Below are 19,229 nucleotides of genomic sequence, written 5' to 3' on the forward strand. Positions count from 1 at the left end.
ATTCTAAAACATTTGAAAAGCGGAAATACGTAACAAGCTCATTACTGTTGTTACTCTTGGGATTACAATGTTCATCTAATTTGGAGGCAAAGCACAGAATTATTTTAATATATAAAATTATATTTAATATATAAAATACATATTTTAAATGTTATAGCCTGGCCAGAATGTTTCCAAATGTTGGTGCAGGCAGCATGGAGCACAAGGGGGCTTTGAGGATTGACCGTGCCCCAAGTCTGGGGCTGCTGGGACACTGCCAGCCAGAGGCTCTGATGGGCTGAGGAGAGCACACTCTAAGCCCCACCCAGTTAAGATTTTTTTTTCTTTTTTTTTTTGGCAGAGCTGAGTTACCCGGGTGCTTACTCTTTGCTTGTGATCTTCATCGGCCCAGGAAAGGCGCCTCTCTTGAATATCAAAGTGTGCATGTCTTTTCCTTTTTATACTCCACTGCCTTTTCTCTATTTTGTTTGTAGGAGTAATTGCAAACCGTGCATTGTTGTTTGATGTGCATGCATTTTTAATTAATGCAAATGATATTGATCATAAATGTCACGTTCTGATTTTTAGTCCAGCACTAGGTTAAGATCTATCCACATTGCTCTGTGGTCCTGGGCAACTACCGGCTGCGGGGGCTGCACGGCGCACCCCACTCCGCTTTGCCTCCGCCTTCTCCAGATCTCCCACTACAGTGAACGCTGGGACAAACAGCTTTCCTGGCGGCCCACCGTGGAAGCAGGGCATACTTTCCCTGAGCACCGGACACACTTGGCAGGGGAATTTCTAGGTCACAGAGGGTGTGTCTACTTAACATGACTGAATACTGAGGACCTGCTCCCCAAGTGGCTGCCCCCGCCAATGTCCCACCAGCATTTTGTGATTTATGCTTTTTGTGCTTTATGGTGTGATGAAACATGGTCTATGTGTTGATATTCTAGGGATGCTTGAGAAAAATGTGTTTTCCCTGCTTGGTTTTTTAGGATGGGGGATGTTGAGTGGGAGGGTTTAGAATCTTGTGTGTAAATAATAGCTCACACTTACTAATTCTATTGTTTGTATCTCTGATATCTCTCTGTTCACTTTTTGTTCTCTTGATATATCAGTTTCTGAGGTTTTGGTAAAAGCTATAATTATTGATTTGTTTATTTCTCCTGAAGTTCAGCCAACTGTTGCTTGATGCATTCGAGGTTGTTTATGTAGTATATGTGTTTGTGATAATTATGTACTCTGGTCCTATGTTCCTTTTACATCATTCTTTGTTCTTTTTAAAAAATGTATTTAAACTAAACAAAAACAAAAACAGTTCACTCATTTCTCCCACCCTCCACCTCTCACCTCTGGCAAACACCAGTTTGTTCTCTGTCTCTATGGACTTGCTTTTTTTTTTAAACCATTTATTTATTTTTGGATTCCACATATAAGTAAGAACATATGGTATTTGTCTTTCTCAGTCTGACTTATTTCACTTAGCAGAATGCCCTTGAGGTCCATCCATGTTGTCACAAATGACCCTGTTGTATATTTATTCCACATTTTCATTATTCATTCATCTATCAATAGACACTTAGGTTGTTTCTATGTCTCAGCTTTGTAAATAATGCTGAAATGAACACAGGGGCGCAGATATCTTTTTGAATTAGTGCTTTTGTATTCTTTGGATAAATACCCGGAAATGGGATTGCTGGGTCATAAGGTAGTTCTAGTTTTCATTTTTTGAGGAACCTCCACACTGTTTTCCACAGTGGCTGCACCAGTTTGCACTCCCACCAGTAGGGCACGAGGGTACCCTTTTCCCCAGGTCCTGGCCAACACTTGTTGTTTCTTGGCTTTGATACTAGCCATTCTGACAGGTGAAATGATATCTCATTGTGGTTTTGATTTGCATTTTCCTGATGATTAATGACATAGATCATTCTTTGTTTTTTAACTTTTTTTTGCCTTAAATTTCACTTTTCTTCTTTTTAAAATTTTTAAGAAGATTTTATTTATTTATTTTGAGAGAGAGAGAGCACAAGCGAGCATGAGCAGAGGGGAGGGGCAGAGGGAGAGCGAGAAGCAGACTCCTCGCTGAGCGGGGATCTCCATGTGGGACTCCATCACAGGACCCTGGGATCATGACCTGAGCCAAAGGCAGACGCTTCACCGACTGAGCCACCCAGATGCCCATTAAATTTCACTTTTCAAGGCCTTAAACTTTCTTTTGGTCCGTATTTATTTATTTATCTTATCGCATTTTTTTTGGTATTTAAACATTTATGTCTTTCTGTTTTAAATGCTTTTCTTGTGAACAGCAAATTGTGTAGTCTTTTTTCAAAAGTGCAACCTGAGGGTCTCTGTCTTCCAGTGGCAAATTTAATAGTTAACATTTTTTTCAGTCAATTACTGTTATATTATGACCAGTTTCTACCTTCTGTTTATTTTTTTGTACTTACTATCTTTTTTTGGGGGGGAGGACGTTTCCCCCCCTCCTTTGCTGTTTTTAATTGGAAAGATAGAATTTTCTTCTCATTTCAAAATTTGAATTCTAATTTTGTTCTCATGGTGATTGCTTTTATCACCCTTTTCTTCCTCTTTGTGGACTTTTTAAACTTACCAGTTTTTCTACAAGCCAAGTACTCTAACAGGCTCTTCTTGCCTCTTTTGTATTCCTCTCCCCACCCCCATCATGTAATATTCCACTTTAGGTTGTTACAGGTACTTTCCTTCTATTTCTCCCCTCTTCGGTCCTAATGAACAACAAACATTACCAGTGTTCAATCTCCCTGCACTCCTTGTGTCCCTTGCAACATTTCCTGGATTTATTCTATTTGGATGCTTCCATCTGGTGTGTTTTCAGTGTCGGACTCCGTGGGTAAATCTTCTGAGTTTTTTTTAATGCCTGAGAACATGTTTGCTGTCCTTGAAGATGCCTCCTGTACGTGGAATGGCATCTACATGGCATTGCTGGATCAAGTACTTAGAGTACCTAGTTTCTGAGCCTCTGGTCTGGAGCCCTACAACAGTTCTCTTCTTCCCACCACACTGGCTTGGCAGTGGTGTGCTGGTAAGCCGGCTGTCTGGGGGAAAAAGCCCAGATTTGTAGTTTATTGATTTCTGTGGTGGAAACACTACCCCTGCAGCTGATTTCAAGCTGTAGGTGTGACGGGAGAGATGCACTCACTCGCACAGCCAACTCTTGGGAACTGGTGGGAGCTGGCTTCCTCTCTCCTCTGTTTGCGCCTAATTGAGGTGCTGACATAGACTTGAAATCCTGCGGCCTTCATACATTTTCTTGGGTTGAATTTTTTTATCCCATCTATTCCCACCTTGCTTGATATCCTGGGCCAACTCAATTTGCTTTATAGATGAGGATATTGAAATCCTTAGAACAGCTGAAGGGATTTGTTAGTGGTCACTAAGCAGAATGGTATGCGTGTGGAGGGTTTCCTGCTCTTCATAAACCCAGATTATAACACTTTGGTGGAAAACACACAGAAAAGTGCTATTTTAATGGTTCGATGTCATCACTTAAGAGTTCTGGGGCAGCTGAGTGAGCTGTGAACAGAAGCAGCCATCTGGGGAAATTCCTGGATGCCTGATCTTCAGAGAGCCACAACTCCATGGTCATTAAAATATAGCCTGAGACCTTCCTGGCCTCAAGGTGTGATCACAAACTCAGAGGTAGCCTCTGGAGTGTGACGCATTCCCCTTTCCCATGTGGGGGATTTTCCTCCAGCAGGAAGTGTTCCAATTTCCTGGAGAAGTCATAATGGCTGGATATGATGTGGTAGAGAAATAGGCAGCCCAGGGCTCTTGGGCTGGCAGAGATGGCTGGGATCTCAGGGCAGACAAGGAAAGAAAACATAAATATAGACACCAGCTTTTTCCAAATGATGGATTTTGGTCAAATGTAATTATTTCCTTAAAGCTGCATTTATAGAGGGTGTGTCTCCTGCCCCTTGCCTTCTTCCCCCATCTTATATCCTCACCCCATCACACTGAATTGGGAGTGTAAGATGGGGGAGATGTTCCCTGAGGTGCTGGGGAAGGTTTATCCCTGTCCTGTGGAGGAAGGGTGGGAGGGCTGAGCCATGTGGCTTCCCACAGAGGGGTCCTGCAGGTTAGGAGCTCTATGCTGTAACCAGAGTAACTAAATAACAAGAGTTACTGGCCATTCAAGAGGGGCTGGGTTTGTAATTTGGGGATGCAAGACTAAAAGACTATGCCCTAAAAAGTAAGGTGTGTTGTTAATAACCTGTGCTTCTACTCAAAAAACAATGACCGTGGTCATTTCTATATAATTCTCTTTGTAAGTGAATCAGACCTTCTTCTGATGATTTGTAACCCATCCTCACCTCAGTCAGACACTGGCTTGACCATGAAAAACCCCTCAAATGGGCAATGTGTGAACAGGGTAGGTGAACCACATTTTAAGAAGACCCTGATACCATCTTGTGAACTTAACCATTTAATAAGAGAATGCTTATGAACACTATCAAAGAAAATACATTGGTTTAAAACATGATTTGAATGTTGAAAAAGATCAGTTTTCATCTTATGACATTTCCAGAAATATTTCTATTTTGTAAAGGAAGGCATGTTGGCATTTCCAGTGACTTTAGTTTCCTAACACCAAGTCTGGAGAGTATCTGCTTGTGACTCAAGAACAAATCTCAGAATATTAACGTTTTCCTGCCTCTTCTCCAGGGAAGCCCTCCATCTATTACTTACTCAAAGTAATTACTTGATGGTCATGCTGATTTCGTCAGTTTATGGGAGAGAGAGAGAAGAATCAACACTTCTGATGTGGGAGAACTGTAGAGTCCCTCCCTGTCATGAAACTAGGAAGTCAAGGCTGAGAGCAGGGATGTGCTCACTCAAGATGGCAGGAGCTCACTAGAGGCAGGGCTGGGGCAGAACCATCCCATCACCTTCCAGGTTGATGCATGTTCCCTGGTACTGTGCACGGCTCCATGACATGCCTGAGTTGGAGGCCCATGCTACCAATCTCTGTCTCCTTCTTGATGAGTTCTTTTTAGGGATGTGACTTATTTTGCAGAGGAGGGCAAATCACCTCAAAGGGAGCTCTTCTGGAGTGAGCTATGGGTATGAAGTCTAAACTAACTGTATCTTTGATAAGTGTTGTACATCTTAGAAATGAGAGGTCCCTAAATGGTGACTACACACGTATGTCCTTATGTGGGGGAATAACTAGGGTGTAGGCTTGCTTAAGGGGAAAATCGCAGAACAGACAGAAAGGGAGGTTGCATGGTCTTCAGCCTGGAGACCTGGACAACCTGCTGAAGGCTGAATGTACAGTGACATGTTTTGGAAAAGGCAGTCTAGGAGACATCATAGGCCTGGTACTTTGTTATGGTTGATGCTCTTCTGTTTTTCTCCTGGGATAAGTAGTAGATGCGGTTGGCCTCTGGGTAGGTGACTTTGCTGAGCGGAAGCTTATAGATGGCGGGGTTGTTGGTTGTTAGGAGCAGGAAGGTGAGCGCCGAGAGGCAGAAGGGCCAGGTGCATGGTGGCAGTCCAAACTGAGCAAGGGGCAGGGGGAAGACACAAGAGAAGCCTTGGTTATATCACATGCTTGTGTTTGTTTCATTAGCCTTTACCAACCCTATACAGCCCTGGGTAGAGGAGAGGATGCTTCATGGGCAATGATAGGAATAATACTTAATTCTTGGCCAATGTAATCCTGTCAGTGCTCTCTGCCTGCATTGTAACAGGTGGACACACATTCTTCATAATGCAGCCATTGAAACCCTATTACAATATGGCTTTATGTAGAAATCCTGTTTTGTCTTAGGCTGTCTGGCCAGGCTATACCTCCAACTCTAGGACCTATGACCATTGTCTGCCTTCTCCCATAGCCCCTGTTGAAGGAGCAGATTTGGCAGCCATTTTGTAGTTCACGATATTTCTCTGGTCACAGCCGATTGGACCAGAGCAAGGCGCTTGACTCAAATGCAACTTCCACAGGCAGATGGCCTGGGAATTGGATCCCTCTTTTGAGAGTTTGAACTAAGAGAGACTGAGCTCTTGGTCTGAAAGGACTGGAGAGCCAAGCAGTGCTGAGTGGCCGCTGGGGGACTGTGTGCACTGCAGAGAGACACAGGGAGATAGGACAGACATTTGGAGAGAGGCAGAGACATGCTGTCCTTGCCCCAGGGCCTGGAAGTGGAGGGCAGCGACTTCTCTTCTTAAGGGCTCTCCCATTCCCAGCTCCCCTTCTCATGGTGTTGACCTGTTTTTTATTCCTTAAGATGCCCTGAGCCTTTTTGATATGCCTCCCCACTCTTACTTGAGACCACTTGAGTGGAGAGCTTGCTGACAAGGAGCCTTCAGACTCAACTAGGAGGCAGACCAAATCATGTCCTCCTCACCTCCAACCTCATTTCATTATAAGCAGTAAAGACCTCAGGTAATACCATGTGCCCGTAATGTGTATGTTCAAAGATGGTGCTGCTGGATGCGACTTGGGGAAGAACAATGGCAGCCAGAACCGTGGCCATAAGATACTCAAGCATAATGAATTCCACCCAATGAGTCTCCCCAAAGCCCTGCTCACACTACACAGTGTGTTTTGGGAAGCACCCCCTGGAGTCCCACAGTGGGAAAGGGCGTCGGTCTAGAGTCCCACGGGCCCACATCTCAGCTCCAACCACCTTGTTAAAGGCATTTCAATCGTCTGAGACCTATTTCCTCAGGAGTTAAGTAGGGATAACAGTGTTTACTCAGAGAGTTGGGGCCTCATGCGTACTAAGGGCCCCATAAATAGCCCTCAGCGCGTGGTCATGACCATGGAGTAGAGGGTGGCACTGTGGAAGACACAGGCCGTGATACGCATGCCGGGGAGAAAGCGGAGGAACACAGCTCCTAAGTGCTCTCGTCTGTGGAGGCTTGAAGGGGCTCATAAATGTCACTCGACATTTTTATATCCTGTGCCTCAAGGATATTAGAAATTCCTTCAGAGTGAGTAAATAGCCCGCACTTTTTCATACCCTTGAGAGCGATCAGCACAGTGTCTTAAACATCATAGGCACACAGAAAATGACCTTGATTTAGGAAAGAAAAAAAAGCCTAAATTGAGTGGTATAACCTCTAACTTCTCTGTACACAGAAGAAAGGGTCAGTCATCCTGTAAGTGCCTGGGATCCTGTTTGGCATCTCTTCTAGTCCTTGCCCAAGGAAAGCACGTGACGCCCAGTCACTGCCTGGACAGGCAGCTGTAAGGATGGGTACACGCAGGGTGTGAAAGCCCAGAGCACAAGGAGCCACAGAGCCTATACTCTTGCTACCCGTCCGTGTTTCTGAAGGCTGACGCTTCAGCCCCAGCTCTTATACCCCCCGTGGTGGCGGCTTGCTCCCCGAGAGTTTCAGTCATTCAGCATTTCTTGAGCACCTGTTATGTGCTGGGTACTGCAATAGGAACTAGAGATAAAGATTAGAATATGACCGGGCCCTGGTTCTGAAGGAGCACACGGGCTGAAGGTGTTCGAGGAAGAATGTGTACGAGGCTCGTCACTACCATACTCCAAGTGTTGCAGCAGAGGAACGTACACAGTTCGCTGGGGCCCAGGGGGAGATTAGTCCACTGGGGGACATAGGATGATATCAGGGAAGGCCAATTCTCTTGCCTAGAAAATGCTTTCCTAAGCTAAGTTCAACCTGCCCCATTTCACTAAGGGTGAAGAAGGGATTTAGGCAGGTGTGGGTAGAATGCCCACCTTCATCCCCATTTTCAGGACCACTGGGACTTTTCCTGGATGCTTTTATAAAATGTGCCCTTGAAACCTTATCCAAAAGGGGGAGGCATTGACTGTGGGCTGAGCCCCTAGCCCTCTGTGCTGGGCCATGTGCCCTAACCCTCTGCTGGGGCTGGCCACGCGGCTCCTCCTGACTCCGACACCTCCTCCCACCAGTGCTCAGACAAAGACGGGGTTCTTGGATGGCTGCATGTGCTCATAGCCACCAGCTCAGCCTTCTCTCAGGTATGGCTGCAGCTTGGTTCCCTGTCTTCCCCGAAGGCTTCCCTCACGACCCCCTCAGCACCGAGTTGCCAAGGGATGAACAAAGATGTACACTGGCCCATAAGCTAGTTGGGCAGTTGCTCTCTCCACACACACACATTAAATAATAAAGATTTAAAACGGAATCTAGAGGATGAGGTGACAGAATTCAATTTACAAGATAATGCTCGTCAAATTGTCCTTTTGTAAGAAGCTCCATGGGCCCAAGGCTAATGGGATCTGATTGGGCCAACAGTTGACACTGAAACTTTTGAGACCCAGCTCTTTCTGTCTGGCAGGTGCCAAGGCAGGCAGTGTGATTTGAGACGAGAGGGAAGAATTGGGGAAGGGTTCCCAGGGGAGAGGTTTGCACTGGCTTCGGGGAGCGGAAGGAACAGCAGGAAGGGAGTTGTGGCACGTTCTTAGACTCACCACAGAGAGCACGTTAGCCAGGGCGGCGCCCAGGTAGGCCGCGAACAGGGCTGCAAAGAGAACCAAGACACAGTCCAGTGACTACCGGTGCCTCAAGCTCAGCCTGCACGTTATCCCCCCAGATATTTAGGCCACAAATGCTATCTGGCCAATTAAATAAAACTTGAGTTATGTTTCTATTACTTGACAGCTTTGAAATGTGTTAAATTCCAGGCAAATGCCAGCACAGCTAAGGCGGAAGATGAACTTTGTTAAAAAGGGCCAGAATGGAGCCGTTATGGTTCTCTTGGGTCCCACCACCTTGCATTCTAGCAAAGGAACACTTAGCAGCATAAACCATACATGAAAATTTTACTATATGGCCAAGGCCAAGTGGATCCCAGGACTCCCTGCTGGAATATTTCATCCCAAGTTATTAACAGAATATGGGTTTCCAGTGAGGAGCAGCAACCTGTAAGCTTGAGGAAGACCACATAGGCCCACTGCCTCGTCTTCCAGGCTCTGCCTGCAGAGGGATGGCCAGACTGGGCCACTGGGAAGAGCCAAGTGCCAGTAAGAGGTGAGGAGGCTCTGTGAAAATGAGCCAGTGGAATCGGGCTTTGCTTTTGAATCCTGTTTCTCAACTGAAAGCATCCTAATTGTCCCTAGGATATTAACAACAGCAAATCTTTATTAGAGAGTCACTGAGTACCCACACCCTTCAGCATTTCTACAACGTAAGCATTATTTGAAGGTCCTATGATTAGTGTTTGGGTGCTTAAGGTTAATTGCTGTAACTGATGTAAATCACCCAATTCTATATATAAAGATTAATTCGTGGAAGAGTTGCTCTGTCGGTTGGCTTCAATCACCAGCCAGGAGAGTGGCAATCACAGAGACAGCCCAGGAACAACAACCAAACAACCACCAGCTCAAAATTCTGTCTTCATGTGGCTGAGCGCTTTGTGTTCCACGAAAATAATTTTTACCGCGTGAATCATTAAGCAACCATTCAAAAACAGTTTTCGATAAAAAGCCTTTTACGAAGCAAACAATCCTCCCATTTATCTGTGGAGGATCCACAGGGTTTTCAGTGCGGTTTTCCCTACAGGGGCAGGCACGGGGGCGTGCAAGGGGCAAAGGGACGTGGTGGCGGTCCTTACCGCAGGCGACGGCCAGGACGTGCGTCTGCCAGGTCAGGACGTAGAACATGCCCCCTATGGCGATGCAGGCCAGCGTGCTGTTGTAGCCGCCCAGGCCGAAGTAGATGGAGTCCAAGGGCGTCGCGATAGTGAGGGCTACGAGAGAAGACAGGCCTCGGTGTTGAGTTTGGCGGGGGCGGTCTCGTGGGGCTCTCCTGCCGGCCCCCAAAACCACCAGAGTGCTCAAAGCCCAGACCAGCCACTCTTAGGCATTTATAAAAAAGAACTTCTGATCTTATTCAGTGAAAAAAATAACTAAAGGGAAGAAATGGCCATAGAGCCACATGAGTGCTAGTGGTGTAGCTGTTACGGTAGAAGAGAGCTTTTGGGGTAAGGACTCTGCGGCCTTTTGAAGGAGTCCAGAGAACTTCCCTCCCCTGCCAAGAAAGAGGACTTTTCCTTCTTCATTGATATCTTAATGTTCTCTACTGGAGTATCATCTCTCGAGATAAGACGTAAAACACAAACATGCCTGTAATTAACCTCTCTCAAACTTCAAATTTATACTAAGGTGTAAACGGCTAACACCAAAGCCTTTCTGGAGGGCAGCTTTTGCTCACAGAAGCATGAGGGCACTGGCGCCCGAAGTGGGGAAACAGGGTATAATGGAAGGAGCGAAAGTGGACGGGCATCAGCAGGGGTCGGGGGGCCACAGGTATTGAAGACACGTGTCACCATTTTCTTTGGAGCTGACTCCAGACACTAACATCCTTATGGCCCATTAGTAAGGGAGAAGTGATGAGACTAACCTGCTAACATCCCCACAGTGGAGCCGATCGCAGCGTGCAAGCAAATGAGAGGGGACGAGATGAACAGAGCTATGAGGAAAATGCCTCCAGTCCAGGGGTTGTCACAGCCGTAGACCTGGCCGATTCCTACGGGGATGGCTCTCAGAAGCTGTGGGGGCAAAGGATCACGTGCGGTTACAGAGGGAGACCAGAGACAACTGGAACCTTGGCTGGAAAAGATTTGTGCCAAAGTCTCTACCCTAACATTCTGCAGCAGGTTTCCAAGATATTTGTATCCAAATAGATGAACTCTGAAAGGAACACAAGCTTTTCTGTTTTAATCTTGAGTTCTTAGAACAATAGTTTAAGATGTTAAGTTTCCTTTATTTAGAAACGTGAGTGTAAGGCACTGAACCCCCACTGAAGAGAAACTAGAAACTTAAAATGAGGAGATGTCTGATCAAGGTTGGGGTTTAAAAACTCTCTTGTAACTTTTTTTTTTTTTAAAGATTTTATTTATTTATTTGACAGAGAGAGACACAGCGAGAGAAGGAACACAAGCAGGGGGAGTGGGAGAGGGAGAAGCAGGCTTCCCGCCGAGCAGGGAGCCCGATGTGGGACTCGATCCCAGGACCCTGGGATCATGACCTGAGCCGAAGGCAGACGCTTAACAACTGAGCCACCCAGGCGCCCTCTCTTGTAACTTTTTTAAAAAAAAACCCTAAAATTATGACTAGAAGCCTGAATATGCTATGAAAAAAGGTCTTTCGTGTTTCCAAGAGTAAAGTGTCTGGGCTGTGGTCATGTTAGTCTGGTCTGGGTGAGCAGTTGGACTCACAGAAGAGTCTCCGAGGAGGTAGTATGGTCTCTGCTCTTTTGGTTGATAAGCCAATGAAATGGTGACCGACAGATGAGCACCCAGCTTGCGTCAGGCCTCCACATAGCTCAGGGAAGCGGGGCTGTCTGCCAATGTGAAGGGCTTGAGGAGGCAGGATCCACTGCCTGTGGGCGCTTGCACACGTGCTCTGGAGTTCAAGAGAAGCATCCTGGGCATGCAGCCTTCCCCAGCGACTGGGGTTGGTCCCATGGTTTGGAAGGTTGGCCAAAGGCCCTTGAGTTAGGAAAGTGCATAAGGGAGTGGCCATGCAGGGTATACTGGGGTTCGTCTCACCCCTTGGGCAGTGAGCTGAGAAGAAGCAGAGTCCTGGGCCAGGGTATCTATATATTACAAGGAAGCAGCTCTTCTCTCAACCCATTGCCTTCCGAGAAGACTCTGCCCCTGGAGGTATGCGGAGACAGGAAGACATTGCAGGAGCCCGTGGGGTGGCTTAGTGGGCTAACCCTTCAGACTCAATCTCCTGTGACCCCAGGAACAGGGGACAGGGTGGGGGTTCTGGCATTACCATGTGGGTGCGGGCGGGCGGGTGGGAGAGCTCGACACAGAGGCAGTGGTCCTGGGCAGTGTAGTCCCAGCTGGTGACACCATCTAGGGGGCCCTCCGGGGACCAGAGGGCAGAGGAACTCATGGGGCTTCAACACTGTTGGGAGTTTTAGACCCTCCTTCTGACATTTACTTGTTTCCCCAACACTCAAGGCTCTCAGGAGTGGTCAAAAAGACAAAACATATTAGTCATTATCATAATCCATTTAACTGGCTAGAGTTACTTCTTAAAAGGCAACCACCCAAAACTGAATTTTTCTTTTCTGGAACTTTGGGGTTCTAAAGTATTTGTACGGGATTCCCTAATTGTTTTTCATTTCTACAAAATTCCTAGGTATCTTTTCCAATGACAGCGTGGCATGGAGAATGCAGAGTATCTTCAACTTGCCCTTTCTAACACCATCTCCCCATAGCCAGCCGGTTAGAGCAACTGTGTCTTCAAAACTGATCGCTGGGGTCCATACCATGGAAGGGAAGCCTAAGGAGTGAGTTACCAACCTCTTCTCACATCTGGTTCACAGAGGTCCTCACACACACGCGCGCGCGCGCACACACGCAAGGATGAGGCCAACACGGATATTTCTCTTCCTAATAATGTATTATTATTATTATTATTTCTCATCCTAAATAATGTTTCTTAGTGCAAATGCAGGGCCTTTCTACCACGCTGTCGTATTCTATGAAATGTTACAAGAAATGAGTCATTGTTATTTCTGAAAGTTCTTTCAACAAGCCCAAGTGGTTTCGTGGTTAGACGATGACTTGTCAATAGCAAAGTTCCAGAGCGAGCCCCAGACCGTGGAGAGTAGTCTAGTGTAATGGAAAGCAGGAGAACCTCAGCTAAAACGTGTCTTATTAATTATCTTGGCAGACTTCCAGAGGCCAGCGTTATACACAAAATACTTGCAAAAAAATGTTAAAAGCTCTAATATCTAGACATTTCTTAACGGAGGAACACCTGTGCTTTATGGTGTGCCCATGCCTCAGAGAGCGAATGCAACCCATTCTGGAGGTTGCAACAGAGACTTCGTTAGCCCACAGGTGGTCTTGTAATGTGTATGTCTTTAGTGATTCAGTGAGACTGATGGAAGAAAATATATAGTGTAAGCTGGAGGAAAACTGGAGAAAAGCATCAAAAAGATTTTTTTCCAAAAGGAAAAAGGAAAGAACCCAGGTGTAGCAGTAGGAGGTCAGAGTGCTAATCTCGACTCCGCTCTTCACTGATTAGGTGTGTGACCTCAGGCCTCAGTTTCTTCCTCTGTGCTAGGACAGCGTGGGACCAAAAATGGTCCTGTTAGCTCTTACGGAGAGGCAGGAAAAGGATGGTGGCTAAAGAGAGACTGCATGCCGAGTGCCTCACACTGTGCGGTTGTTAATAGGCATTACCCATGGAGGCTGCAGTAAATGCCACATTAACATGGCGTTCGGACAGACGCTGCCCTTCTGCCTTCCCAGACACTTACCAAGGGCACTTGGACCTCTGACCAGGTGATGTTGGGTGTGGAGGATGCAGGCTGCAGCAGCGTCGTGGGGAAGAAGAGGTTGTAGTGGCCGGTGGCCGCCAGGTAGAGGGTCACGGCTATGTTGAAGGGCAGCGTGAAGACCGGGAGGTCCCACTTGCTGAAGATGGTCCCCAGGGCACTGGAGAGGATGGGGCTGTGGCAGAAGCACAGGAGACTGTTCAAGAAGTTCAGGCCCTGATACTAGGCTGAACAGGAGCACTTTCCCAAGGAAAAGCAGCCTGCTGGGTATGTTCTCTGAGCCTGACTGGCCCCTGAGCACATCTTCCCATGGCCTCCTCCCTGGGCCTGGTGCGGTGATAGGGTAGACGCCCAGGCTCAGCTTTAGAAAGAGGGCTTTCTGGGGGAAGACCTAAGGCAAAGAGTCATAGAAACTCCTTGAAAAGTCATGCAGCTCCATGCTCAGGCATGAGGAGAGTGGGGGAGTGACAGGAGCAGAATTGTAGTCCTTCCTTCCTTCCACAAATGTTTGTTGAGCAGCTGAGAGCACCAAGCCTCCTGCCCAGAATGCCCCATGGCTGATTTCTGGAGGGGAAGGGGAGCTGAGCCCTGACCCTCTAAGGGCTCTGCTCAGTGGCTGGTCCTTCAGCCTGCACTAAGAGGTTGTTCCAGGCTTGTCAGGGGTCCCAAGGATGGGGGAAAGCTGGGTGGGGGGCAGCAGGAGGATGAGAAGGTTTCTAGAAATGGATAGGATGCTGTGGTATGGCTCTTCACCTATTTATGGGCCTCAGTTCCTTTCTCTGTGCTCTGGCTGAGTAGGACCAGAAATCCTTTTAGATCTTACAAAAAGAAGAGTGGAGGCTGGTAGGTACTGAGATATTGTCCACAGATAGCCTAGCATGGGTCTGTCACTGTATGACATTAATAATTATTTCCAGTGGATGCTTCTGATGTGCGAAGTCCATGCCCCCTTAAAGTTGAGTTTAGACAGACAGGGAGCTGAGGTGGAAAGGTTGGCAGCCCTTGACTGCACCCGCAGCCTCAGGAGAAAACTTACCACGACATGGACATCATGATGACGGGGAGCAGAAGCCACCAGTAATAGTTGCCTTTGTCTGAGAACACGGCCATCAGCAGCCCCACCAGCACCCCGTTGTAGCCGTGGAGTCCTGCCGCGATGGCCGACCTGGAGGGATGGAGGAGGGCTGGGGTAGCAGAGTCCCCCAGGGCCTCGGGAGGGGCACTACCTTCTTGACTTCCCTTCTGACCCAGATTTTTCTCAGCTGGGGGCCCGACTGCACACACCTTCCAGCAGATGGCCCCACTGGGAATGGGAAGGGAAGACATCAGCCCTTCACGTCCCCCTGGGCGATGTGGAGCTGTTACCAAATAATGAGGGAGTGACTGTTGTTAGTTATTAGTGTCCTTAGTCTGAACAGTGTCTGAGCTTGGAGGCCAGCAGCAAGGCGATGGGAAGGTGGCATAGGGTCCCTGCAGGAAGCAACCTCTGGCTTCATGCTTGGGCCCTGGGTCTCCTGGAATTTACCTGTCCTGGCTCAGGATGAGGGCTGTCAAAGTGGACACAACAGTGCCCAAGCAGCCCGAGATGGCCCACCAGGGGTTCTGGACGAAGAGGCCAAGCACAATGAGGATGCCGCTGAGGGGGTTGTTCACAAACATCACCTGCGACGTGCCCCGCAGGACCCAGTCGAGGAACTGGAACACTGGGGATTTGTCTGAAATGGAACCAGGGCAGGGAGTCAATGTTCAGGTGTGCCGGTCCTGTGTGGGACTCAGGTGGGTGGGTGGAAGGTGCGGGAAGCTCTGCGTCCAAAGTGGGTTCGCAGGGCCCTACTGTCACCTGCCACAGAGGGGGATAAACCAGGAACCCAAGAGGGCATTTGACGGTCCAGAAAACTCTTCATACCCATCGCCAGCTGGTTGTGGTCTTTACAGTGTTTTTCAAGCAGTGGGGATAAGGTACCCTGAGCTATCTGTCCCCCTGTGAGAGCAGCATGAATTTTCAAGAAGATACATCCAAAAAGAAAATTCTCTTGCTGCACAGAGGGTGTCAAAGCCATGGCCTGGGCTCTGGGAGGACTGCAAGAGAGAACTTACTTTCTAGTAGACATAGTTCTCCCAAGAGTCATCCATAGGACGGGCTTTTTTTTTTTTTGAATGGTGACTCTAGAATCCCAGGCCTAAATGCCCGATGGGATATGTGTGAGAGCAAGGCTGCTCGGTTTGGAAATGAGGGCTCGCACACTGACACGTATTGTATTCACCTCCCAAGAGTCTGCATGTCTGCCGTCACAGCAAAACTCCTATTCCTTCTGAGCGACCATAGAAACGGTACTCAGTCTAATCTACCAAGAACTGCGGCACATGGTGCCTGCTGGGGACGCTTGGAAGTGACACTCTAGGGGCAGGGTCAAGGGCTTCGCTCGCAGGACCTTTACCTTTAAGCCCCTCGCCGCACTCCTTCATCTCCCCTGTGATGTAACTGAGGGCTCTGCTGACCCTCTTCCCGTGGGCAGTCAGGTGACTCTGAATCCAGGAAGCCATGGAAGTGTTCGCTTCCGCTTTTATCTCAGCGCTGTCCTCCATGGTGTCCAGATCCTGTCCAGGGGCAAGACAAGGAGCTCCCACACCCTGCGCTTCCCACGCTGAGAAGCCACATTTGTGCTAGCTCAGGGACCAAGTTAACGTTTTCATTTGGTATTGAGAAATACCTTTTGTCTTGTCTGACGTGTTACCTCATTGCCTACGGGCAACAACCTTGCAGTACAAGACATCGTATTTATCCTCATCCTGGGGATGAGGGCTCCAGCACGGATGGAGGGTTCTCACTGGCAAAGGTCAAGGGCAAACAGTAGAATTGATATTTAACCACAGATCTTTAGACTCTTTATTTCAACCATGACTACCTCTATACCGCACTCTTTCCAGAAGAAATTATTCCCCACCCCCAGCATGTCTCGTCTTTAAAATTTAACTGTCCATAAAATTAAACACGTAAATATTCTGTGTTTGAAAATTGGCACCAGCTTGTTTCCTAAATGCTTGAATGCCAGATTTAGAGGAAGACAGATAATAACTAATTCAAATAAAAGGAATATGAAATTTTATAAAGTAGACTATGAAAAATAGGCATTTTTATCCCAGGTAATTATGTTTCTGGATATATGAATTCAAGCAAAGTTTGCCTATATCAGAGGGTGTCTTTTCTGGACGTCCGCTCCCTAATCTGCCACAGGCTCTGTGGCTCAGGACATTGCCTGATTCGGGCCACTTGTGACTCACCAGCAGCTCAACCGCAGGCTTCCGGTACTGATAGGGAGAAGGGTCTTTGGTTTGTCTCTCCTGGTGGTCGCCTTTTCCAAACACTGGAGTTGAAGGAAAGCACATCATCAATTAGGACAGCTCTACCCAGGCACGTTAGCAGCAAATTTCTTGCAGTTGAGTTGATATATTCAATATTTCCTATTCCACTTGAGGAAGCCCAGAACTGCAATGTCTTGCAGCTGGAAGGCACCTTTTAATTTTTATTGGTCAAGAACCCATTTGGACTCTCACTTTGGGTAAAAAATGTACATCCACATGTAAACAGGACATTTTACAGGAATTTAGGGAGTTCAGAGACTCGACTGACCTTTAGTGAAGAGCCTCTGATTTAGTTCAATCCCTCTATTTTTTAGATGAAGAAATAGTGCCTTGGCCGTGACCCCCAAATCTAGGGTTCTTTCTCTGCACAAACTTGTAAGTGTACAAAGAAAGGAAAACTTGGACGTTATTTCTCCGAAAGTATTAAGCTGCCTGAGCCATGTAAGGTCTGGGTTTGAATTTGACTGTGACTTCAACTGGATGACTGCAGGCTGTTCTGGTCTCTTGTTTTGGACATATATCTGGGAATTTCAGGTATTTTAGCTTCAACTGCTGGTTGGATTAAGACGAGTGATGTCCACGTCATTCCTTGAAACAGATTTTGGCATGATCTTGTAATTCTAGAAAACTCTTGTAACGTTGCTGTAAACATATTTTTCTTATTACTAGATCATTTATTTTTAAAGATGACCAATTTTAGTAGGGTTTTATGCATCCTAAAAGAACTTTGGAAGTTTCGGTCTTGGTGCTTTGGTTCCCTCTCGTGGTCAAGTTTGAGGATGGCAGGCTGGGCTCTGAACACCTGGTATTTTCAGACTGAATTGGCTCTTCCCACGGCATTCATGAGCTTGCAGGATACCTAAGATGCATCAATGGCAACAACGGCACCTGAATGGCACAAAAACGTCCATTTTTGAAGGGACAGGGGCTGCAAATACCAGTATGGTTGGGAAGTTACACTATGCAGGAAAAATTAATTTTGGAAGATTTGAAAGAAAGAGTAGGAGCAAAGATTCCTCTCGATGTTGAGGCCAGTGTGTGTGGCATCCTGATGGAGCCGTTTCCTGTGCGTGAAGCTGCCCCAGGTCTGCTGTTGAGCAGTTCCACTGATCCACGTCCCAGGCTCCTTTGCACTCCCTGAAAGGGCCTCCTTACCCCCAGCCCCCAACCCCTGGGACGAAGGACGTTTGGAAGGGGATTGTTAACCTTTTGAGGAAAGCCACACTTTCTTCTTGCCATGCTGGTGGCCTCTGTCAAATACAAACCCCTGGGCCAGATGTCTCAATGCCCTTTCCACCTTCACCTCCACTGTGTTTTCCCACAGCCCCCAGGCCTGTTTCTTTGGGTCGGCCACTTTTGGTGAGAAACGATGAAGCTTAGATGAACTGGAGCAAGAATGTCACGAACACATCTTCTGGGAAGCATGTGATGTTGTAAAAAGGACACTAACCAGTCCTCCCCCTGCCCCTTGTCCCTTGCCAGCTGTGTGACTCGGTTCCCCTCCCTGGGACTTGAGGGGCAGAATTAGATTACCCCTCTGCTCTGGCTCTTCACGTGGCTACTTTTGCATCTGATTGGGGAGGAAGGAGGACTCCTCTTGCGTCCCTCCCCATGCCCCTGACTCCTCCCTGGCTTCCCCACCTGCTCATTTTTGGCTGCCCCTCTTGGCCTGTGGGAGTCCCCTCCCTTCCATGGTTCTCCCGCTCTTTCCTTGGCCTTGACATCTTGACCACCACCGTAGGCGAGAACTTTCTCCTCTCGACTTGTAAATGGACCGGTGGTTTGTGGCTTGGCAAAAATTAGAATCTCATGGGGAGCTTTGGAAGATCCTTATGCCCGCCCAGGCTTCTCCCCAGATGAATTAGATTAGTGTCTCCAGGGATGGGATGCAGGTGATTCCAATATGCAGTCAAATTGGAGACCTCCTGAGTCGGCTGTCTGTCCCAGCTCCAGCGTCCCCCCACCCGCACCCCCCGGAGGGTCCAGACAACGGGGCCATGGCTGTGGTCAGAGGTTGGGTGTGATAAAAATGAGCCTGGCCCGCGTGGCTCTCCCTACTGCCCTATGAAGTAGGTACTGCCACTGTCCCCATTCTAGAGATGAGTCAATTGAGGTCCCGAGAGTGAAGGGGAGCAGCACCCACCTTTGCTCCTCCTCCGAATGGATGACCACTCGATGTGGAACACGCTCCTGGGCTTGGGGGGCACGGCCTCCGAGCCCTCATCGGCCTTGGGGCTTGCTGTGGCTGGCTGCTCCCTACTGCCACCTAGGCCGGGGACAAAGCAAGACAGGTTAGTGTCTGCCCAGGTCCGCATCCGGTGAGAGCCAAGCAGCGGGGGTGGGGGGGGTGGGGGGGGTGGGGGGGGAGGAATGTCACGTGCAGAAGCTGGAAAGGCAGGAGCGGTGGCTCTGAAGCTGCAGGTAGGAATCACATCTGTGTCGCTGTCAAGCCTCCAGCTTCTCCATTCCCCCCGTTAAAACGTGTGCTTCCTTTCCCCGCAGAAACCGTGTCATAGACACGTATACATGTCAAGAGACAGATGAGCCAGTCTGCCCTATTTCTCTAGTGGGGAACTACTCGAAGATCTGGAGGAGCCCCCGATCCCGTG

At 48.0% G+C, this 19,229-nt stretch overlaps 1 protein-coding gene across 1 annotated transcript in view; it reads right to left on the reverse strand.

Moving 5' to 3' along the window:
- Positions 1–5,318: 5,318 nt before the first annotated feature.
- The window catches only part of SLC14A2 (solute carrier family 14 member 2), a 50,686-nt gene continuing 36,775 nt past the window's right edge, over positions 5,319–19,229 (reverse strand). Inside the window, exons 10-19 of the mRNA XM_034995883.1 lie at positions 18,764–18,886; positions 16,540–16,622; positions 15,696–15,855; positions 14,783–14,972; positions 14,294–14,422; positions 13,240–13,432; positions 10,357–10,504; positions 9,569–9,703; positions 8,427–8,476; positions 5,319–5,519 (exon numbers count right to left, since the gene is read on the reverse strand). Coding sequence (XP_034851774.1) covers positions 5,319–5,519; positions 8,427–8,476; positions 9,569–9,703; positions 10,357–10,504; positions 13,240–13,432; positions 14,294–14,422; positions 14,783–14,972; positions 15,696–15,855; positions 16,540–16,622; positions 18,764–18,886 — 1,412 coding nt within the window. The remainder of the gene's footprint in view (positions 5,520–8,426; positions 8,477–9,568; positions 9,704–10,356; positions 10,505–13,239; positions 13,433–14,293; positions 14,423–14,782; positions 14,973–15,695; positions 15,856–16,539; positions 16,623–18,763; positions 18,887–19,229) is intronic.

The sequence above is a fragment of the Mirounga leonina genome, unplaced genomic scaffold (assembly GCF_011800145.1).
Source record: "Mirounga leonina isolate KUSES-001 unplaced genomic scaffold, KU_Mleo_1.0 Mir_93, whole genome shotgun sequence".
Taxonomy (NCBI): Eukaryota; Metazoa; Chordata; class Mammalia; order Carnivora; family Phocidae; genus Mirounga; species Mirounga leonina.